The 24,696-nt window shown below is 45.3% G+C and overlaps 1 protein-coding gene across 4 annotated transcripts in view; it reads right to left on the bottom strand.

Annotated features, from left to right (window-relative positions):
• pald1a (phosphatase domain containing paladin 1a) overlaps window positions 1–24,696 on the bottom strand; it is a 204,554-nt gene that overhangs the window by 95,105 nt on the left and 84,753 nt on the right. For all 4 annotated transcript variants that reach the window (XM_078428424.1, XM_078428423.1, XM_078428426.1 and 1 more), the window contains exons 8-14: window positions 19,679–19,830; window positions 18,211–18,307; window positions 14,250–14,354; window positions 7,642–7,737; window positions 6,699–6,833; window positions 3,498–3,611; window positions 628–807 (exon numbers count right to left, since the gene is read on the bottom strand). In XM_078428424.1, the coding sequence (XP_078284550.1) occupies window positions 628–807; window positions 3,498–3,611; window positions 6,699–6,833; window positions 7,642–7,737; window positions 14,250–14,354; window positions 18,211–18,307; window positions 19,679–19,830 (879 nt within the window). The remainder of the gene's footprint in view (window positions 1–627; window positions 808–3,497; window positions 3,612–6,698; window positions 6,834–7,641; window positions 7,738–14,249; window positions 14,355–18,210; window positions 18,308–19,678; window positions 19,831–24,696) is intronic.

Below are 24,696 nucleotides of genomic sequence, written 5' to 3'. Positions count from 1 at the left end.
AGGCGAACTGAGCGAAGGTGTTCAGTGAAATGATCCTGTTGGGGGTAGTGTTCACATGTACCTCTGGGCTTGTCCTTCTTGGTAGTGGAAGTTAAGGGTTTGGGCAGTAGGTGTCAGAAAGTAACTTCAGTTCATTTTGTAACTATTTTTCAATAGTGATTCAATATAAAAGCAATTCATTGATTATTAAGTTGTTTTTTTGGATCTCCTGAAACTGAGAAAAGTGTGGTATATCTAAAGCAAGTGCTTGTCTTCCATGTTTTATATTAACTCTGCACATCTGTTTTCATGGAGACAATATTTATTCAGATAATAGGGGGGAACAACTATATCTGCAGAAGATTCATTGAAAGGTACAGATGGAAACGGATCCTTTAGCCCACCGAGTCCACGCCAACTATCCATCACCCGCTCACACTAGTTCTATGTTATCCCACTTTTGTATCATATCATATCATATCATATATATACAGCCGGAAACAGGCCTTTTCGGCCCACCAAGTCCGTGCCGCCCAGCGATCCCCGTACATTAACACTATCCTACACCCACTAGGGACAATATACACCCACTAGGGACAATATGCTTGATGTTATGAATTTCAAGCAAACCTTGCAAAGATTGCTCACCTCCAATTGCTCTGGTGACTCTGTAGGTACACGGATTGGCCGCTCGAAGCAGGATGGTTCCCGGGGAGTGTACATTTGGCCGTTCCCTTCCAGCACCACTTCGTCTCGCAGAGTCACCCAAAGAATGTTGGTGTAGTTCCTCTTGCTCTCCGTCAGGTAACTCAGGACCAAGCCACACGCCTGTCAGTAGGAAATGATTCAAGTTGGTCATACCTGCAGGTCTCATTTGATTTAACCATCAGTGAGAGAATTACACTTAAAATGGGCGGCACGGTGGCGCAGCGGTAGAGCTACTGCCTTGCAGCGCCAGAGAACCGGGTTTGATCCTGACTACAGCTGCTTGACTGTATGGAGTTTGTTCGTTCTCCCCGTGACCTACGTGCGTTTTCTCCGAGATCTTCAGTTTCCTCTCACACTCCAAAGTCGTACTGGTTTTTAGGTTAATTGGCTTGGTACAAATGTAAAATTGTCCCGATGTGTGTAGGGTAGTGTTAGTGTGTGGGGATCGCTGGTCGGTGCAGTCTCGGTGGGCCGAAGGGCCTGTTTCCGCGCTGTATTTCTAAAACCAAAAACTAAAAGTTGCAGATTATGGTCAATAGACAATAGACAATAGGTGCAGGAGGAGGCCATTCGGCCCTTCGAGCCAGCACCGCCATTCAATGTGATCATGGCTGATCATTCTCAATCGGTACCCCGTTCCTGCCTTCTCCCCATACCCCCTGACTCCACTATCCTTAAGAGCTCTATCTAGCTCTCTCTTGAATGCATTCAGAGAATTGGCCTCCACTGCCGTCTGAGGCAGAGAATTCCACAGATTCACAACTCTCTGACTGAGAAAGGTTTTCCTCATCTCAGTTCTAAATGGCCTACCCCTTATCTTAAACTGTGGCCCCTTGTTCTGGACTCCCCCAACATTGGGAACATGTTTCCTGCCTCTAACGTGTCCAAGCCCTTAATAATCTTATACGTTTCGATAAGATCTCCTCTCATCCTTCTAAATTCCAGTGTATACAAGCCTAGTCGCTCCAGTCTTTCAACATATGACAGTCCCGCCATTCCGGGAATTAACCTAGTAAACCTACGCTGCACGCCCTGCAACAGTTTGAATTTCTGTTCTTTTTTTCATTTAATGTGGATGCAAAAATGAACAGAAATTCAAACAGTTGTTTAACATTTTGAAAATTTGACCCGGAAGATTAAAAGTCAGGAGCATAATCTGCAACTTTTAGTTGTTGGTTTTAGAAATACAGCGTCCTTCGGCCGTTTCTCTGGAGAACATGGATGAGCAATGTTTTGGGATGGGACCCTTCGTGGAAATAGTGAATTTTAACCAGACCTATTTGTGATTAAGTCATCTCTCAATTCTGTGCTCCCAGATCTTGGAAATATCAGCCGACAGTATATCTGCCCTTTCAAAATGACATTTAAAAATAACCCGATTCCCATTTGCTTGCAAGCACAGGTTCTAGGTCTCGCGCAATCTCATCTTATATTTTAACAACCCATTTGACAAAAAAAAAAAAAAAATCTTTTGGTGAATGATGATGATGCAATTCTAAATTTGACTTGCCTGAAATCATTATCCAGGATTTGCAAAGAGCCTTTTAATGGTGTATTAGATCAAAAATAAGTGTTTGCTGTGAAACTTAAGGGCCTGGATCCAAAAGACAAACTATCACCAAGGTAATAAAAGAGAGAAAGGGATTGAGTGCTAATGGAAGAAAAGTAGGAAGGAAAACCAAATGGAACAGAAAGAAGTAGAAATGAAGAAGAAAGCAAAACAAAATAAAGACAATATAAGAAAATAACTGCAGATGCTGGTACAAATCGAATCTCCCGGTGGCCGAGCACTTCAACTCCCCCTCCCATTCCCAGTCTGACCTTTCTGTCATGGGCCTCCTCCAGTGCCATAGTGAGTCCCACCGGAAATTGGAGGAACAGCACCTCATATTTCGCCTGGGCAGCTTGCAGCCCAGTGGTATGAACATTGACTTCTCCAACTTTAGATAGTTCCTCTATCCCTCTCTTTCCCTCCCTCTTCCCAGATCTCCCACTGTCTTCCTGTCTCCACCTATATCCTTCCTTTGTCCCGCCCCCCCTGACATCAGTCTGAAGAAGGGTCTCGACCCGAAACGTCACCTGAGATGCAGCCTGACCCGCTGAGTTATTCCAGCATTTTGTGAAAATAAAGACAATGTCATAATCAAACTTGGATTGTTTTCTCTGGAGGCTGAGGGAGAGACCTGATAGAAGTTTATGAAATAATATGAGGCAGAGATGAGAGACAGTCAGAACCTTTTACCGAGGGTGGAAAAGTCAAAGAGTGGACTAGAGGCATAACCTTAAGGTGAGAAGGGCAAAGTTTAAGAGAGATGTGCAGGGCAAGTTTTTTTTAAATATACAGCGCTTGTGCCACTCTAGAGACATATATGGTGGGAGCATTTAAGAGTATTTTAGTTAGGCACATAGATGTGCAGAGAATGGAAGGATATGGATCATGTGCAGGCAGAGGAGATTAGTTTATCTTGGCATTGTAGCGGCCCCTGGTGGTGGGCCACACACAGTACATAACCTTTGGCTCGTGAGAGGCTCGTGAGAGGTCACGAGGAGTCCAAGAGCAGGAGATAAGAGAGTTGGGAAGGAGTGGTGTTGGATAAGTCAGCGTGCTGCCTCATTCTTGGACGGACAGCTCCGTGTCCGCCACAGCATCATGTTCGGCACAGACACCGTGGGTTGCGGTGCCTGTCCAGTGAGGTACTTGTCTATGTTCTTCGTTCTAATGCGAGCTAAAATCCTGTCGTAAGGAGGAAAGACCATTGGTGTTATAACACTCTCCACTACGTTGCAGTAAGATACAGGAAGAGTTTTACCTCCAAACTGGGCTGTGCCATGCCATAGATTGGCATCTTCGGAACCCTTCTAAAATTGGCCACTTTCATTTCTCTCGCTGTGCTGAGAACATCAGGAGCTTCGCCTGCTCTCTGCTAAAACAAAGAAAATGTCATTATTGAACAGGACACCAGCAATCAGACAGCTCTGTAACCTGACTGATTTTCTAACTTTCCCCTCCATTCCCAAGTCAATAGACAATAGACAATAGGTGCAGGAGTAGGCCATGCGGCTCTTCGAGCCAGCAATGTGATCATGGCTGATCATTCTCAATCAGTACCCCGTTCCTTCTTTCTCCCCATACCCCCTGACTCCGCTATCCTTAAGAGCTCTATCTAGCTCTCTCTTGAATGTCTTCAGAGAATCGACTGCCCTCTGAGGCAGAGAATTCCACATATTCACAACTCTCTGACTAAAAAAGTTTTTCCTCATCTCTGTTCTAAATGGCCTACCCCTTATTCTTAAACTGTGGCCCCTGGTTCTGGACTCCCCCAACATTGGGAACATGTTTCCTGCCTCTAACGTGTCCAACCCCTTAATAATCTTATACGTTTCGATAAGATCCCCTCTCATCCTTCTAAATTCCAGTGTATACAAGCCTCAGGCCATTAACAGTAACAGCATTTATACAGTACCTTTATTAAAATAAACCAACCTCATCTACATGCTTATTATGATAAATACCACTGCAGCACAGTCACATTAGAATACAAGAGAGTCCATTGGATGTTTTGGTACATTACACCACAGAACAAGAGGATAGGGTCTCAGAGACTGGAAAATGTAACGTGAATGGAGGCAGAGTTTGTGGGCACAGCACCATGAATACCTCGCTGCAGTTCTCACAAGATGACAATATCATGGTTCAAGAGGTAGAGTGTGGAATATTGAACAAATAAATACAAAGGAAGAAACATGAAGAGGTCTAGCATCTTTCAAAGTGGATAAATTGCCAGGCCCACAAATGTACTCGGGGCTGTTAAAAGCAGCAATATCAGACACAGCAAAGGGTTCCACAATCATTTTTTAATCCCCTCTGATTGCTGGAGAATTGCCAGAGGATTACAGGGTTGCTAACATACTATTTGTTAGCAGGAAGATATCAACTGCTACGGAATTGTTAGCTTAAGTGGTAATTCGGTGGTGATCAAATTATTGGAATTAATTCAGAGAGATGGAGAAAACAGGAGCTGTCTGTATCAGAAGGCAGTGGAGGCCAATTCTCTGAATGCATTCAAGAGAGAGCTAGATAGAGCTCTTAAGGATAGCGGAGTCAGGGGGTATGGGGAGAGGGCAGGAACGGGGTACTGATTGAGAATGATCAGCCATGATCACATTGAATGGCGGTGCTGGCTCAAAGGGCCGAATGGCCTACTCCTGCACCTATTGTCTATTGTCTATTGTTCATTTAGACAAGCACAGCTTAACCAAGGACACGGAACTGTTAAGGGAAGTTTGTGTACGACTAACTTGACCGCCTATTTTGAGGAGGTGGCAGGGTGTAGTTAAATGTTTCCCTTTGTACTTTATAATGTCATTTTCATTGTGCCATTGTAAAATTTGGGGCAGTCACGGTTTTGCAGCGGCAGAGTTGCTGCCTTTCAGCGCCAGAGACCCGGGTTCGATCCCGACTACAGGAGCTGTCTGTACGGAGTTTGTACGTTCTCTCCGTGACCGTAGGATAGTGTTAGCGTGCGGGAATCGCCGGTCGACGTGGACTCGGTGGGCCGAAAGGTCCTGTTTCTGCGTTGTATCTCTAAACTAAACTAAAGGTAACAATGAAAGTTAATGAGAGCAGTGCAGTTCCAGGAAGGAGCGAAGTTAATTTACTGCGGTGTAAGCAGCAAAATGCCAATAGCTAAGAGAAAAGAGTTTAGTATCAGGCTAATGGCCTGGTAATAGTTCAGTATAATCTAGATGGAGATAGAAAGAAGGCAATGTCTGGATAGTGTTAAAGACAAAGCAGAGTTCACAGAGTTTCCTCCAAAACAAAAAACCATAGAAATTCCTGACACAATGCCCCTCAAATAAAAGATGGGGATTTATTTTGTAGCCTGTTGTGGAAATATTTCTGGAATCAAATAAAATACACAACAATAAGTTCCATTAATATAGCCAACCATTGCAAGCCCTTCACAGGATGCTATCAAACAAAGTGAGCCAGAATGTCTGACCTAGTTTGATCATGAAAGGGTTTTAAGACAAGCATCAGAGGAAAGTAAGGGATAGAACTGCGAGATTTAGGAAGGGAATCCCTGAACATAGGGACTGGTTAGATTATAGCATTTTAGTACATTACACCACAGAACAAGAGGATAGTGCCTCAGAGGTAGGGCCTCAGGATTAGAGCATAGAGCTGATGACAATATTCAAGATTCAATTTAATTGTCACATGTACCAATTAAGGTACAGTGTAATTTGAGTTATCATACAGCCACACTAAGTAAAAGGCAACAAGACACACGCCACATAAAATAAAATTTAACATAAACATGCTCCACATTCCTCACTGTGATGGAAGGTAATAAAGTTCAAATATCTCGCTCTTTGTTGACCCGTGGTCGGGGCTGTTGAACCGTCCGCAGTCGCCGCTGCCAACAGTCAGATGCCCAAGCCCTCGCGCCAGGATGATCGAGACTCCCCGCGTCGGGCCGGTGGAAACTCCGCAGCTTGGAGCTCCCGAGTCGGCCTCTTCTTACCAGAGACCGGGGGCTTCACGGTGTTAAAGTCCACAGGCCCCGCGGTTGGAGCTCTCCTCAATCCTCGGCAAAGGATCGCTCCTCCACGTGGCTTGAAGCGCCGGGCCGGTCTCCAGGAAAGGCCGCACCGAAACTCCACGATATTAGGCCACAGAGGGGACAGAGATACAATAGATAGTAGGTGCAGGAATAGACCATTCGGCCCTTCGAGCCAGCACCGCCATTCAATGTGATATGGAGAAAAATCGCATCTCCGCGGGGTAAGAGATTGAAAAAAGTTTCCCCTAATTCCCCCCCCCCCCCCCCCCAACCGAAAACAAACCAAGAAACACTAAAACATACTTTTAACACAAACTTAAAATAATAAAAACAGGAGAGTTTACAGACAGACTGTTGGCGAGGCAGCCACTGTGGTGGCGCCACCCGATGGATAATATGGGTACTCTGTCACTCTTTAGGCACAATGTTCAGCTTCAAACTTACCAACAGTCTGATGCCTTTTGTTACCAAGTCACAAGGTGCTGTCAGCTCAGACACATCCATGCCAGCCAAGAGCCTGAACATCCAGGGGTGTCTACACGTCCACTTACTGAAGGTGAGTGAAAAGGCCAAAGGATACTGCAAGATAACGCACGCATTAGTTGTCGGCAATAGATCACAGGACAGAATCTCCAAACTCCCAACTCTTCAAATGCTATTGAACTGTTTATTATCTCACAGAGTTTATTCCGAAAGTTATTAACTAGCAGTTAGCCCAAGGTGGTTTAGATGGCTCTGTGGGAGTGGGTAAAGGCCTCAAATTTAATTTAGCTTCATTCAACACAAGGGAACCAGTTTCCTTGTATTTGTGAATTTTACCAAAAAGGAAAGCTCTGACTGATGAGTAAAACTACATTTTTAAACTTTCTGTCTGTATTTTTACTTAACCTTGGCTCCTTATGTCAAGACACTAGTGGGATGGAGGGTAAGTGATGGGGCCACATTGCCCTACCCCTTCCATTCAACTCTCTTTACCAGCTTTCTCCCCCTCTACTCCAGCAGAAACATGCAGCACAATTCAATCCTCATCACTGCAACAGATGCTTCACTGGCTCATGCCTCCACTCACAGCCGGATGAAGCTCGTTACAATCTGGAGTCAGTGCTGAAGCTGAATATACACCAGACATGAAGACACAAGAAACTGCAGATGTTGGAGTCTTGAACTGACACAAAGTGCTGGAAGATCTCAGTGGGTCACGCGAAATCTGCGGAGGAAATGTACAGACGACGTTTCGGGTCGGGACTATTCTGCAGTCCGAAATGTAGTCTGCCCATTCACTTCTCAGATGCTGCCTGGCCTGCAGAGTTCCTCCAGCACTATGTTTCGCTCAATGTACAGGACGTTCTACTAATAATTAATAATTAAACATGTCCAATGCACATACCTGTTCATGAAGATAGTAGTTAAAAATTACAAGGTAGAAATAACACTCGGTGCTCTGTAGTACTCTCTGCAGAAAATATTCCTTGGTGCTATTTCCCTAAAAGGACAAGAAATAAAAATAAAGGCAATAATGTTTGTGGCTCTTCAGAGGTCGTGAGAGGGAGAAGGTCAGACAAGAATGCAAGCATAATGGCCATGGAAAAGTTTACATAGAGAGCTGTAAAGTGGATCTCAGGCACAACAGTGTTAGGTGTCAGAGATCATAAGGTCATAAGTCGAAGGGTCTCGACCCGAAACGTCACCCATTCCTTCTTTCCTGAGATGCTGCCTGGCCCGCTGAGTTACTCCAGCATTTTGTGATACCTTCGATAAGGTCATAAGTGATAGGAGTAGAATTAGGCCATTCCGCCCATCAAGTCCACTCCGCCATTCAATCATGGCTGATCTATCTTTCCCTCTTCACCCCATTCTCCTGCCTTCTCCCCATAACCTCCGACACCCGTACTAATGAAGAATTAGAGGGTCGGAAAACAAAGTACGTCAGTGTAGGCAATGGGCAAAACAACAAGAGGTGCAATGAGAAGACCATTATTTTGCACCACAGCTTGTTATGATCTAGATATTTTCCTTTATAGTTTGGTGGAAGCAATTCAATAATGTCTATCAAAAGACAATTGGGTTATTCTTCAAAAGGGATAAACTGCAGGGCCACGGAAAGCTCAGAGATCAATGGGCCAGCACATACAGCAGGCTGAATGCTTCATGTTGTGCTGCATGATTGTATAATCATCTCAATTATCTTGCTCAAGACAGTGCACGCTCAAGTGAAAAGAACTGATGGGAAACATGTACATGTGTATCACACTCCAAATAAGACGCACTTTACTCCAGGTGCGGAGACATTTTGATCCGCAGATCCACTTCCCACTGTCGTATGTTGAAAGGCTGGAGCGATTGGGCTTGTATACACTGGAATTTAGAAGGATGAGGGGGGATCTTATTGAAACATATAAGACAATTAGGGGATTGGACACATTAGAGGCAGGAAACATGTTCCCAATGTTGGGGGAGTCCAGAACAAGGGGCCACAGTTTAAGAATAAGGGGTAGGCCATTTAGAACGGAGATGAGGAAGAACTTTTTCAGTCAGAGAATGGTGAAGGTGTGGAATTCTCTGCCTCAGAAGGCAGTGGAGGCCAGTTCGTTGGATGCTTTCAAGAGAGAGCTGGATAGAGCTCTTAAGGATAGCGGAGTGAGGGGGTATGGGGAGAAGGCAGGAACGGGGTACTGATTGAGAGTGATCAGCCATGATCGCATTGAATGGCGGTGCTGGCTCGAAGGGCTGAATGGCCTACTCCTGCACCTATTGTCTATTGTCTATTGTCTATTGTCACATGTCACCGATGCGAGGCAATGTTAACAATGTGGCTTTCAGGGAAGGCTGCTGTATGTAACATGGATTAACACTGAGGGAATGGCATGTTGACCAGACCTTGGGGGGTCACTGATTCCGAGTAGCAAGTGTAGGAGGGAATTCTGTACTATACCTGTACCCTGCATCTGACTCTACTCAGATAGGCACAGACACAAAATAAAGCAGCTCACAGGTCAGTGGTGAGTCTATCGAACAAGTCGGCTTAATAAAGGCCTTAGCGATGTACATGGGGAAAGAGTGTGAACAAGCTGGAACTGCTTCAATAAACTACAGTAACTAGGAGTATAAGAAAATAACTGCAGATGCTGGTACAACTCGAAGGTATTTATTCACAAAATGCTGGAGTAACTCAGCAGGTCTGACAGCATCTCAGGAGAGAAGGAATGGGTGACGTTTCGGGTCGAGACCCTTCTTCAGACTGAGGGTGACGTCTCGGGTCGAGACCCTTCTTCAGACTGAGGGTGACGTTTCGGGTCGAGACCCTTCTTCAGACTGAGGGTGACGTTTTGGGTCGAGACCCTTCTTCAGACTGAGGGTGACGTTTCGGGTCGAGACCCTTCTTCAGACTGAGGGTGACGTTTCGGGTCGAGACCCTTCTTCAGTCTGAAGAAGGGTCTCGACCCGAAACGTCACCCATTCCTTCTCTCCTGAGATGCTGCCAGACCTGCTGAGTTACTCCAGCATTTTGTGAATAAATACAGTAACTAGGATTTTTATATCCTCATGACACAATGGTTACTTGTGGAGTTGAAATAAACCATCATTAATCAATGTCTCTGTAACCTTTCATTTTTGTCTTTTCCCAGAGTTAACTTTATAATCTTACGTTTTTTGTTGTGTTGTAAACCCTCCCATGTTTCTAACATGCAGATACCATAAATGTCCAGATCCTACTTGCCCTATGGAGCCCCCTTGTAAAATATATCATTTGTTGGTCTATTGGAGGCTCGCCTGCCAAACACGTGACAAAGAGCAGCTGTAATCTCAAGATTGCAACAGATAAGTCAAGTCAAGTCAAGTCAATTTTATTTGTGTAGCACATTTAAAAACAACCCACGTTGACCAAAGTGCTGTACATCTGATTAGGTACTAAGGGAAAAAATGAAACAGTTCACAGAGGCTCAATGAGCCTCAAACACTAGGGAGTAGAAATAGGTTTTGAGCCTGGACTTAAAGGAGTCGATGGAGGGGCCAGTTCTGATGGGGAGAGGGATGCTGTTCCACAGTCTAGGAGCTGCAACCGCAAAAGCGCGGTCACCCCTGAGCTTAAGCCTAGACCGCGGTTCTTAAGATAAGAACCCAGACAGAACAACAAAGGACTACCCTTCCCCCCTAAAGATAAGAAAGCCTGCTTCCCAGCAGAATGTTTCAGCTTTAGCTATTTTAACTACATTCTATCCTGGCCATTTTCCCATCGTGTTCCCCAGCATGTGAATCCCAGGGTTAACCAAACTATAATAACCTACTCATCTTCTTGAAAAATTCTCAAAATTCCCGACAACAATAAGCATGTCTAATTCCAAGAGGCCTTCAAAGAAAACTATTTCATTTGCACAAAAATGTTGTTTTTAATTCCCTTCAGTATCATGCAATGAAACTTTGCGTAGAATAAGCCTGCCACACAGCCCATAATGCCTGATATTTCCATTCCATTAACTATTTTGCAGCCAGCCACATTTTCAAAACGCCACTCACTTTGAAATACCACATTTCAAGTTGAGAAAGTATTCTTTTGTAATTCATTACTAGAAATTATTCTACGCAGGTCAGTGGTACACCAGCAAAACATATCCATACCAGTAAATCGATTATTTATTCATCCAAAACATCCAATTTTATATCTTCTGGCTTTTAAAAAATTATTCAAAGAAAGCCAAGTATTAATTTGCAATTCCACCAAACTCTCAATTAGGTCAATAAGAACAGCCAGTGAATGGGAATGCATAAATCCATCGGTTGCCTGTAATGAGGTGACTATTTTATATGAAAGAGTACATGTTTTCATTTAACATGAAAGCTTTGTGTACAAGATCTCAGCCTCCATTTGTTTGCTTCACTATACATAGGATATTTAAATGCTTGTCGTCAGTCCAAACACATCTATCTACACCTATTGTATCTAGCTCTGCACTGAAAAAGTAAATCTGTCATCCGTTATAACTCAGAGTAAACCACCATGTAAATAGACACAAAATGCTGGAGTAACTCAGCGGGACAGGCAGTATCTCTGGAGAGAAGAAATGGGTGACTCCAGCATTTTGTGTCTATCTTCGATTTAAACCTGCATCTGCAGTTTTTTCCTGCACACCTGGGTTTCCTGCAGTTTTTCTGCCAATTTAATTGCATTGAAACAATATATATCTCTACATCACATCTTAACATAAATCTATCCTAGAGGTTTTGTGCTATTTTGTATGGGACCAAATACCTCTTTCACTCAAACCCACTTACATTGAAATACAGGAACAGTATCAGATTTAGACAGTAAACTGTTCTTGGAAAAGAACCAACTATTGAATCATTTCAGTTACGCTCTCTTTTTAAACCTTTCTTTCTCCCACGCTTCTTCCTTGCTCTTGAAATGGGCTGGACTTTTCTTGTGTTTGGTTCTGCCATTGCAGGTATCCGCTGATACCTCACTTCTGTATCAATCTCTACACCATGGCACTGCATGACATTGTTCTGTAGATGGACAGATAATGCTGGAGTAACAGGCAGCGTCTCTGGAGAGAAGGAATGGGTGACGCTTCAAGTCGAGACCCTTCTTCAGACTGAGAGTCAGGGGAGCGGGAGACACAGAGATATGGAAGGGTAAGGTGTGAAAATGGGTTAGCAAAGGGGCCGAAGGTCATGGAAAATGTAGAATAGATCATTGTTAGCGAGGGGAGGATGACGAGGCATATAAAGATAACATTTTAAAAGGAGGACAGTCAGACTGCCAACCACGTTTTGTCTCCTACCATCATTCTGCACCTGATTTCAAGCAATAATCAGAAGTTTATCTGATTTGATTTCTATTCATCAGCCTCCAGTGATACCAATTTCATTTTAAATGTGCAACATCCACGATCATCCATCTCCAACTCCTGGTCCACATTACTGACCCACTGTAACGCTCTGCATTATTAAGAGCTGCTTAAACACCTCACGTCATGGAAGTGTCTAAACACTTCAGCTGCTTCACAGCCTTTTACACTGTGTTCCTTTGTCCTCAAAGCTTGCATTTGAATAAGTTTATTGGCCAAGTATGTGCATATACAAGGAATGTGCCTTGGTGCTCCGCTCACAAATGACAACACAACCAGTATAAGAAAATAACTGCAGATGCTGGTACAAATCGATTTATTCACAAAATGCTGGAGTAACTCAGCAGGTCAGGCTGCATCTCGGGAGAGAAGGAATGGGTGACGTTTCGGGTCGAGACCCTTCTTCAGACTGATGTCAGGGGGGTGGGAAAAAGGAAGGATATAGGTGGAGACAGGAAGATAGAGGGAGATCTGGGAAGGGGGAGGGGAACGGAGGGACAGAGGAACTATCTAAAGTTGGAGAAGTCGACATTCATGCCACTGGGCTGCAAACTGCCCAGGCGAAATATGAGGTGCTGTTCCTCCAATTTCCAGTGGGCCTCACTATGGCACTGGAGGAGGCCCATGATAGAAAGGTCAGACTGGGAATGGGAGGGGGAGTTGAAGTGCTCGGCCACCGGGAGATCAGTTTTGTTAATGCGGACTGAGCGCAGGTGTTCAGCGAAGCGATCGCCGAGCCTGCGCTTGGTTTCGCCGATGTAAATAAGTTGACATCTAGAGCAGCGGATGCAATAGATGAGGTTGGAGGAGGTGCAGGTGAACCTTTGTCTCACCTGGAAAGACTGTTTGGGTCCTTGGATGGAGTTGAGGGGGGAGGTAAAGGGACAGGTGTTGCATCTTGTGCGGTTGCAGGGGAAAGTGCCCGGGGTTGGGGTGGTTTGGGTAGGGACGAGTGGACCAGGGAGTTATGGAGGGAACGGTCTCTGCGGAACACAGAGAGGGGAGGGGATGGGAAGATATGGCCAGTGGTGGGGTCCCGTTGTAGGTGACGGAAATGTTGGTGGATGATATGTTGGATCCGCTGGCTGGTGGGGTGGAAGGTGAGAACGAGGGGGATTCTGTCCTTGTTGCGAGTGGGGGGAGGGGGAGCAAGAGCGGAGCTGCGGGATGTAGAAGAGACCCTAGTGAGAGCCTCATCTATAATGGAGGAGGGGAAGCCCCATTTCCTGAAGAACGAGGACATCTCAGAAACCCTAGTGTGAAACACCTCATCCCGGGCGCAGATGCGGCGTAGACGGAGGAATTGGGAGTAGGGGATAGACTTTTTGCAGGGGACCGGGTAGGAAGAAGTGTAGTCCAGATAGCTGTGCGAGTCAGTGGGTTTATAGTAAATGTCCGTCACTAGTCTGTCTCCTGTGATGGAGATGGTGAGGTCCAGAAACGGGAGGGAGATGTCGGAGATAGTCCAGGTATATTTAAGGGCAGGATGGAAATTGGAGGTGAAGTGTATGAAGTCAGTGAGTTCTGCATGGGTGCAAGAGGTAGCACCAATGCAGTCGTCGATGTAGCGGAGGTAGAGTTCGGGGATGGGGCCAGTGTACGTCTGGAACAGGGATTGTTCGACGTACCCGACAAAGAGGCAGGCGTAGCTAGGGCCCATGCGAGTGCCCATAGCTACGCCTCTGGTTTGGAGGAAGTGGGAGGAGTCAAAGGAGAAGTTGTTGAGGGTAAGAACCAGCTCTGCTAGGCGGAGGAGAGTGTTGGTCGATGGGGATTGGCTGGTTCTACGGTCGAGGAAGAAACAGAGGGCTTCGAGACCATCCGTGTGGGGGATGGAAGTGTAGAGTGACTGGACATCCATGGTGAAGATGAGGGAGTGGGGGCCTGGGAACCGGAAGTTATCGAGGAGATGGAGAGCGTGTGAGGTGTCTTGGACGTAGGTGGGGAGGGATTTAACCAGGGGGGATAGGATGGAGTCGAGGTAGGTAGAGATAAGTTTGTTGGGGCATGGGCAGGCAATACAGTTAACAATTAAGAATAAAGCATAAACACATCAAAACAATAAGGATACAACATTACGGTCTAAACATGTGTGTGAAAATAAACCAGAGCAAAAAAGAAACGACAATTTTCCCAGGGTGTCACTTACCTGCACCTGGCAAGTCTCCCCAATGGCTTCCAACTTCTGCTTGTATTCATAGATTGCTTCTTTCATGTCGTGCATTTCAGAACAGTGTGCGATGGCTGAATCCACCTGATTGAAGGAAATACATCAGCTGTAAGCAGGTTGCCCAGGTGATTTTGTCATCTCTGCTTTCCTTGCTAAAATAAGTCCAAAAGGTGATCACTGAGGGCAGGACAGTGTTTGTTGTCTATGTGGATTTGAGTAAGGCATTTGATTAAATCCCTCATGGTCGGCTGGTCCATACGATTAAGACGCATGGGATCCATGGTGATTTAATCATTTCGATTCAGAACTGGCTTAATCATAGTGATGTGGTGGAAGTAAGGGACCTGTCCCACTTGGGCGTTTTTTTAGGCGACTGCCAGCGACTGCAATAGTCGTAGCAGTTCGCCGAAAAACCGGCGACTGGACCCCCCCCACGACAATGTCTACGACAAGCTACAACAACCTGCCACCTAGCCAACATCAAGCTAAGGCAAGCTACCGACAACCGCCGACCCAATCGTCGCGACTTAGGACGTCCACCTACGACCGCACCTATGACCACACAGGCGGCAAGCTACGACAACTGAAGTCAACCTACATCTACCCGCGACAAGCTACGACTGTGTCGGCGACAACTGAAGACAATTCACGTCATTTTGGCCACCGGTTTTGACGCCGGTACCTGTCGCCGGTTGACGTAGGCAGTCGCCAATGGAATTCACCGAAGTCAGCACCGGCGACAACCTACGTCACCTGGCGACAACCTACGACAGCGCCCCCGTCAGGAGACGTCAAGCTACGATCATCAGTGTCAAACCAACAGTGGCCGAATTTTTTTTTAACATTTCAAAATCCAGCGGCGACCAGAAAAACGCTACGACTCTTTGGAGACGACTCACGACCGTACAGGCGTCACCCCGGCGACCGTGTGGCGACGGCCTAGTCACCTGTAGTCACCTAAACAATCGTCTAAGTGGGACAGGGGTTTTAGTCTGGCTGGAGGTTTGTTACCAGTGGAGTTTCACAGGTATTTGAGCTGGGATCTCTGTTGTTTGTGACTTAGACGACGTGGACATAAATGTAGGTGGGTTGGTCAGGAAGTTTGCAGACAACACCAAAATTGAACGGACAGTGAAGCAGGTTGGCAAACAACACAGCGAGATACACACTGATCAGCCAAAACATTATGACCACTGACAGGCGAAGTGAATAACATTGATTACCTTGTTACAATGCCACCTATCAAGGGGTGGGATATATTAGGCAGCAAGTGAACTGTCAGTTCTTGAAGTTGATGCGTTGGATGCAGGAGAAATGGGCAGGAGTAAAGACCTGAGTGACTTTGACAAGGGCCAAATTGTTATGGCCAGACGACTGGGTCGGAGCATCGCTAAAACGGCAAGGCTTGTGGGGTGCTCCCGGTCAGCAGTGGTGAGTACCGACTGACTGTGGTCCGAGGAGGGACAAACCACAAACCGGCGACAGACAGGGTGTTGGGCGCCCAAGGCTCATCGATGCGCGAGGGCAACGAAGGCTATCCCGTCTGGTCCGAACCAACAGAAGGTCCACTGTGGCACAAGTCACAGAAAATTTTAATGGTGGTCACGAGAGGAATGTGTCACAATACACAGTGCATCGCACCCTGCTGTGTATGGGGCTGCACACGGAGGACCAACAGCATATTAGGCAGGTGGTCATAATGTTTTGGCTGATCAGGTCATAATGTTTTGGCTGATCGGTGTAGATCAGCTCCAGAAATGGGCAGAGAAATGGCAGATGGAGATTAATCCAACCAAGTACGAGGTGTGCACTTTGGGTGGTTGAATGTAACAGGAAAGGGCGGCACGGTGGCGCAGCGGTAGAGTTGCTGCCTTACAGCGAATGCAGCGCCGGAGACTCAGGTTCGATCCTGACTACGACCATACAGGCGACACCCCGACGACCGTGTGGCGACGGCCTAGTCGCCTATAGTCGCCTAAACAATCGCCTAAGTGGGACAGGGGTTTGAGGGGAGACCTGATAGAAGTATGTATGAAATTAGGAGAGGTATACACAGGGTACATAGTCAGAACCTTTTTCCCCAGGGTGGAAATGTCAAAGATTAGAGGGCATTTCTTTATACTGAGAGGGGCAAAGTTTAAAGGAGTTGAAGGGCAAGTTTATTTTCCCCCGTAGAGAGTGACACTCGCTGCCAGGGACGATGATGGAGGTAGTGGCTTTTGGGTAAGCACCTGAATGTGCAGGGAATGGACGAGTCATGTAACGGCTGAAGAAATTAATTTAACTTGGCATCAAGTTTGGCACAAACATTGTGGGCCGTGGGGCCTGTTCCTGTCCTGTACTGTTCCACGCAATCTAGGTGAGCACACCTGGGTAGCAAATCGGAACATCTAGTATGACCTTGGCTGCACTGACCAAACATCTAATCATGTGCTGATGGTAATCAAGGGCACTGTGGTGATAACCTCGGCATTTACTCCAATCTATCAAACAATAGCAGAGATATGAACTCTGAGGAGTACCTGCATTCCCACGGCATATTACCGCGATGGTATCTCATGTACTGAGCCATCAAGGGCTATTTATGCCCCTTGTATCCAATATCAAATGGGGCACATTATATTGGAGGAGATTTATTCGAGCGATACAGGGGATCAGTTAGATGGAAAAGGTTGCTTAGAGCAGAGACGGCTACCAGCAAACTGAGTGGAATTGTTACAAAAGGCTATCACAAAATAAATATGGGGTAATTTGCAGTCACCAACTGTACACTGGCACATCTTTGAGACATGTTGGGAAAATGGTTCACTTGGGGGAAATCTCAGCATTCAAGCATTCACGAAGAATACGTGCAAACTCCACACACACATAGCACCCAAAGTCAGGATTGATCATGGGTTCGTAGCACCAAGCCGTACTACTTAGTCTAGGAGCATGGTCAGTCACGAGAGAAAACAGATTGAAAGAAATTAGCAAAAGACAGTAAGAAGGCAAGAAGGATTATGTTTATAAGTTACTTACCAGGTATCTTTTTTCAAAAGTAATTTACAAATGGGAATGAGATAAATGTTTGAAAAAAATAAGTCACAATGATCAGCCATGATCACAATGAATGGCGGTGCTGACTCGAAGGGCCGAATGGCCTCCTCCTGCACCTATTTTCTGTGTAATTATATGGAAAGCACAGGAAATTATGAAGAATCAGATGGGTCTTTGAAAAGGGCCAATATTGGCATGGGCCGAGCAACGTCTTTCTGAGAGATGTGGAAATATTTATCAACATCGGATTAAGCAGCTTTATAAAATGTACTAAATTCACAGCTCCGCCATTCAAAAAACGAATGCAAAAGTAATCATACGCAGCAGTAATCCTTTTTCCATAAATTCCAAATGAATGGCAGAGGATCAAAAGGAAAATAAAACCCATGGCTTGCTTGAAAAATAAATTACTGGAGATTCACCTTCAAAATATTTTTCCCGAACAATCTAGATCTTGCTCTGCTCCTTGCGTACTGTTCTTCCAATGACAAGGTTCCAGGAACAGTATTATGTGTGCCAGGGCATCCAAAATCCCATCTTAACTACAAACAGTTTAATACAAATGGGGGCCACAGTTTACCATAGAAATTACCTGAATGATGTCTAGATTGAATAGCATGGCCATTTTAAGTGTAAACTAGACCAAGTGGACCGGTTGGGCCCAAAACTCTCCTGCATTGGTGCAGCACCCTCTCCTCCCCCTCCCCTCATCCGGTCATAATGTTTCGGCTGATCGGTGTACATGGAAGAAATCACAGTTGGGTCTTAAATACAAGGATAAAGGGCTGAGAATCGGCATGATATATTTTCAGCTAATGAACTCTGCTAACGTTCTCATTAGGGGAACTTGAATTCTTGGAAAATCACGATTACATCTTCAAACAACAAAAGTAGCACTGACCTCTTCCACAATTTGTTGGCCTCTAGGTAGGGCCTTGGCAAAGTTTTGAATAACCCGCAATGGCTCCCTCTTTTTAATACTGCCGTTCTGGTCAGCTCTACAGAGAACAAGGAGGTTGATTTAAGAAAGAAAAGCTTGCATGTATACAGTTTCTGAGCACATCCTTTCATCCAAATGATTTATAATCAATTAATTATTCCAGAAGTACAAACTATGTCAACAAAAGCAATACATAGATTCTGTTGTGATATTGCAGGGACTACTTTGTTGTATCACAAGGACTACTTTGTTTGCCTGTGTAGTAATGTCTATATAAGAGAATGTGGTGATTAGATGGCCACTCTGGTTCCAGGTGGCCTTGGAATAAACAGCCTGGATTTAAGCTCCAGCATTATAACCTTTTAAACACGTGTACTTGTGGTCCGTCCAGAGTCACAACAAAGGTACAACAGATACCGGACCACGAAGTACAACAGATTCCACCTAGAGAAATGGGATGAATGATCAGGGTGGGTTATGAGTGGAATATTGGCCATTAAATTTATATTGTAACAACTGAGAAAGAGACCATTTGGCCCAACAGTTCATGCTGTCTCCTCGTCAACCATCAGTCCTGTTCCTCTCTACTTATTTTCCTCTACCCCTACGATTAATACTCTTCTAACATATGTCCAGCAACACTCCTTTGATTTATTTTCCCATTCATGCAGTAATTCAAAGTTGACAATTGACCTAACAGCAAATTTTCGGGATGTAGGAAGAAACTGGAGCACCCAGAAACCCCCACACGTTCACAGAGAGAACATGCAAACTCCACACTGACAGCACTCGGGGTCAGAATTGAACCCAGGTCATCAAAGTTGTGAGGAGACAGCATTAACTATCCTCTACTCTACGTTTCAAACAGGGGCAGGGAATCCTTAACCTGCACCCGAGCAGAAGAATGAAATCTCACTTTAAGATCCCACCTGGCACACAGTACCTCAGGCACTGCAATAATCTCCATGTTGTGCGAGAATGTCAGGTGAGATAATGTACTGAAGTTCCACGGCGGGGAATTGAACAAACAACCTTTATGCCCAAAGGTTATCCCAACTAAGCCAAGCTGAAAATAGACGGCGAGAGTCAAATTTCAAAGGAGATTCCAATAACAGTTCAGACATCAAGTTTTGAACCTAAAAGGAAGTTCCCTAGAAACATCAAACATGTCGGAATTCTTATGGCAAGAGATAGCTTATCTATATTTACAGTTTTTAAATAGTTGTGAACAGTGTTGCAGTGCTAGGTTTTTAGGTGCAGGAGCTGTCACTGGTGCTGGAGCGGCCACTGTTAAATTCCCCGCTAGTTAAAATTCCCGCAGTTTATTTTGGGGGGTTTGTACAGAGGTGTCGGAGTGACACTCCGGTGAGCTCCAGCAGCACTGCCCCCCTGCCTGTGAAAACTCCTGGATAATCAAATGCCTACTCACCCCAGCTTTTCAGGAAAGCCTGTCCTGTGATACAGCACGAGAATCCCCAGGACCATTGCTAAATTCGTCCTGCCAACTCCAACTTGGCAGCTGAAGACTAACGCAGGAGGAGGTCTTTTGGAGTCTTGCAGAAGCAAGAGATTTGGGGTCTCCTAGAAGAAAAAGAAGGATCGGTATAAATACGGTGGTTGCAAACAATACTTTGGAAAAGATCTGCTTTCATTTTGCTAGCCAAGTAGGAGAAAGGTCTGCTGGTTGTGGTGAAGTATACAATCACCCTGTTCAAGCACTAGAACCAAGGACAAAGACGTACAGGTATGTAGGTTAATTGGCTGGGTAAATGTAAAAATTGTCCCTAGTGGGTGTAGGATAGTGTTAATGTACGGGGATCGCTGGGCGGCACGGACTTGGTGGGCCGAAAAGGCCTGTTTCCGGCTGTATATATATGATATGATATGATATGATATACACATCATGGAAAGCATTACGTGAATGGACCTTTCTTTATGGAGTGCGACAACCAACATGTTAAACAAGGAAACGGTCATCAAAAACATTGATTCAGGTCAGGGCAAATATTCGGGTCAAAGAAACTTTATATTTTAGAGTCGCAGCAAGGAAACAGGCCCTTCGGCCCACCGAGTCCGTGCCAACTAGCAATCCCCATATACTAGCACTATCCTTCATACCAGGGACAATTTACAATTTACAGAAGCCAATTAACCTACAAACCTGTACGTCTTTGGAGTGTGGGAGGAAACCGGAGCACCCGGAGAAAACTTACGTGGAAATAGGGAGAATGTACCAACTCAGTACAGATAACACCTGTAGTCAGGATTGAACCTGGGTCTCTGGGTCTGGAAGGCAGCAACTCTACCATCCTTAGACAAGGATCTGTACCATAAACTTTGTTCACAAATTCAATAATATTGCAGGAGCAATGGAGTCCCTTCAATTTTGAGGATGCATTTATATTAATAATATAAAGAAGTGACACAGGTTCTGACAATCAGGCAATCGCAGTGTAGTGTAAGAATATAACTGCAGATGCTGGTACAAATCGAAGGTATTTATTTCACAAAATGCTGGAGTAACTCAGCAGGTCAGGCAGCATCTCAGGAGAGAAGGGATGGGTGACGTTTCGGGTCGAGACCCTTCTTCAGTCTGATGTCAGGGGGGCGGGACAAAGGAAGGATATAGGTGGAGACAGGAAGACAGTGGGAGAACTGGGAAGGGGGAGGGGAAGAGAGGGACAGAGGAGCTATCTAAAGTGGGAGAAGTCAATGTTCATACCGCTGGGCTGCAAGCTGCCCAAGCGAAATATGAGGTGCTGTTCCTCCAATTTCCGGTGGGCCTCACTATGGCACTGGAGGAGGTCCATGACAGAAAGGTCAGACTGGGAGTGGGAGGGGGAGTTGAAGTGCTCAGCCACCGGGAGATCAGGTTGGTTAAGGCGGATTGAGCGAAGGTGTTGAGCGAAACGATCACCGAGCCTGCGTCACAATCACAGTCTATATCAACTGAGCCAGCAAGGATCACATTCCATAAATAAAAATAACGTTTTCTTTAGATTTATCATGTGGCACTTAACATAAAAAGTAGGCTTGAGTTAACATGGTCATTCCGATGTCCCTCTCAGTATATTCCAAAATGGTTTACAGTCAATAAAGTATCTTTGAGTTATTGTTAATGTTAAAATAATGGGAATACAGCAACCAACTTGCACAGAGAAAGATTCAGGAAATGACAATCAGCAGGTTATCCATTGATTTTGGGGGAATGTTGAAAAGATATAAATATTAACCAAAAAAGTACAAATGCATTGTCTTTTATGCATTGTCTCATCATTGGATGAGAGGAGATCTTATCGAACCGAGTCTTTTATATTTCAGAATCTTTTACAATGCACAGAGTCTTTAACCCAAGGTAGTGGAATCAAAAACAAGAGGACATATGTTTAAAGGTGGGAGGGACAAGATTGAATACAAAACCTGAGAGGCAACTTCTTCACTCAGAGGTTGGTGGGTATACGGAACGAGTTGCCAGAAGAAGTCGTTGAGGCAGATGTGTGGTGACATTTATAAGACACTTCTGCAGTTCCTTCTGCAGTTGTACAGGGCCCTAGTGAGACCGCACCTGGAGTACTGTGCGCAGTTGTACAGGGCCCTAGTGAGACCGCACCTGGAGTACTGTGCGCAGTTGTACAGGGCCCTAGTGAGACCGCACCTGGAGTACTGTGCGCAGTTGTACAGGGCCCTAGTGAGACCGCACCTGGAGTACTGTGTGCAGTTGTACAGGGCCCTAGTGAGACCGCACCTGGAGTACTGTGTGCAGTTGTACAGGGCCCTAGTGAGACCGCACCTGGAGTACTGTGCGCAGTTTTGGTCTCCAAATTTGAGGAAGGATATTCTTGCTATTGAGGGCGTGCAGCGTAGGTTTACTAGGTTAATTCCCGGAATGGCGGGACTGTCATATGTTGAAAGACTGGAGCGACTAGGCTTGTATACACTGGAATTTAGAAGGATGAGAGGAGATCTTATCGAAACGTATAAGATTATTAAGGGGTTGGACACGTTAGAGGCAGGAAACATGTTCCCAATGTTGGGGGAGTCCAGAACAAGGGGCCACAGTTTAAGAATAAGGGGTAGGCCATTTAGAACTGAGATGAGGAAAAACTTTTTCAGTCAGAGAGTTGTGAATCTGTGGAATTCTCTGCCTCAGAAGGCAGTGGAGGCCAATTCTCTGAATGCATTCAAGAGAGCTAGATAGAGCTCTTAAGGACAGCGGAGTCAGGGGGTATGGGGAGAAGGCGGGAACGGGGTACTGATTGAGAATGATCAGCCATGATGACATTGAATGGTGGTGCTGGCTCGAAGGGCCGAATGGCCTCCTCCTGCACCTATTGTCTATTGACACTTGAACAGGTAGATGGATAGGAAAGGATTGGCCGGTATGCACCAAACACGAGCAAATGGGGCTGAGATGGAGCATCTTGGTCGGCATAGACAAGTTGGGCCGAAGGTCCTGTTTCTGTGCTGTATGACTATGAATCTAAGTAGCTGCTCTGGGACTTGAATTCCTGAACCTCCCAATTCCAGGCGGGAATGCAACCAATTTGAACCACAGCTGCTAGCATTCTCTCTTCTGTTTCTGAAAGATGCTGGGCCAATATGCACCTTAACTGGGTCAGCAGAGATCATTTACAACTTTCAACACATACATGATAAATTACTGTGTTATTTTAGTACGCATTAATCATGTCAAACATTGCAGTTTAAATTGTGCAAACGACAGGTACTCTTCTTAAACACGACAACTTAATTCATCTGATCCTGTTAAGATTTTGTTATCATAATGCTTCACTATAAATTTTACATGAATAAACACAGTAAATTCAACTGGACAGTTGTCTAAAAGATCTGTGGAGCAAGGATCATTCTCTGAATCCTGTAATCTGCAAAATGCATCCCTAAATACACAAACTGACAAAGTTCTGGCATGCAGCGCTACTAAGGATGGCCTGACGAGTGTAGCTTATGATTAGTCTGCACTGCATAACCTGCCCAAAAATGGGAAGGCCAGAATATTACGCAGAGGGAAGGAAGGCAAAAGCCAAACTGGATTTAGAAGACTGGAAAAAAAACCAGAACATGCTTGAAAGAGAAACAAGCCCTTTGATTAAGTTGCATTGGACTGAAATATAAGCAAAATATCCGAAACACTTTTTTTTTTTCAAAATATGATGAGAAATAATCTAGAGCTTGTTCAACCTAAACGTGCAGCGTAGGTTCACTAGGTTAATTCCTGGAATGGCGGGACTATCATATGTTGAAAGACTGGAGCGACTAGGCTTGTATACACTGGAATTTAGAAGGATGAGAGGAGATCTTATCGAAACGTATAAGATTATTAAGGGGTTGGACACGTTAGAGGCAGGAAACATGTTCCCAATGTTGGGGGAGTCCAGAACAAGGGGCCACAGTTTAAGAATAAGGGGTAGGCCATTTAGAACTGAGATGAGGAAAAACCTTTTTCAGTCAGAGAGTTGTGAATCTGTGGAATTCTCTGTCTCAGAAGGCAGTGGAGGCCAATTCTCTGAATGCATTCAAGAGAGAGCTGGATAGAGCTCTTAAGGATAGCGGAGTCAGGGGGTATGGGGAGAAGGCAGGAACGGGGTACTGATTGAGAATGATCAGCCATGATCACATTGAATGGCGGTGCTGGCTCGACGGGCCGAATGGCCTCCTCCTGCACCTATTGTCTATTGACTGGTGAAGTTACACACCATGTCCCTCCAGTTTCTACTGCTTGCTGCACTCACAGGCACAAAGTGCAAGATCCGAAACCAAGGTTAGGGTGAAATTAGGGTTTCTATTTCAATACACACCACAAGGTGTCATCACTGCCCGAGGATACGAGGAGCAGCTGGGAAAGGGTTTCATTTGCCTGTTTAGTTCCTTCGATCTCTTGCAAAGTGCTGGCAGCGTAAGTGCTCCGTCACTTCAGTCAGGTCAGTCAAGTCGGGTCAAGTCTGAAGAAGGGTCCCGACCCGAAACATCACCCATTCCTTCTCTCCCGAGATGCTGCCTGACCAGCTGAGTTATTCCAGCATTTTGTGTCTATCTTCGGTTCATTATCAAGTGCACAAGAACGCGGTGGTCCAGGTACAATGAAAACCTTGCTGCAGCTACATAGAGTATAAGAAAATAACTGCAGATGCTGGTACAAATCGAAGGTATTTATTCACAAAATGCTGGAGTAACTCAGCAGGTCAGGCAGCATCTCGGGAGAGAAAGAATGGGTGACGTTTCGGGTCGAGACCCTTCTCCAGTCTGAAGAAGGGTCTCGACCCGAAACGTCACCCATTCCTTCTCTCCCGAGATGCTGCCTGACCTGCTGAGTTACTCCAGCATTTTGTGAATAAATGCAGCTACATAGACTCAGACAACACACTAGAACATAAATCATAAATAGACTGCACATAAATTATACAACACAGTGAAAATATATAACATGCT

This window comes from Rhinoraja longicauda, chromosome 35 (assembly GCF_053455715.1).
Source record: "Rhinoraja longicauda isolate Sanriku21f chromosome 35, sRhiLon1.1, whole genome shotgun sequence".
NCBI classification, from domain to species: Eukaryota; Metazoa; Chordata; class Chondrichthyes; order Rajiformes; family Arhynchobatidae; genus Rhinoraja; species Rhinoraja longicauda.
This window is presented reverse-complemented; position numbering and strand designations above follow the sequence as displayed.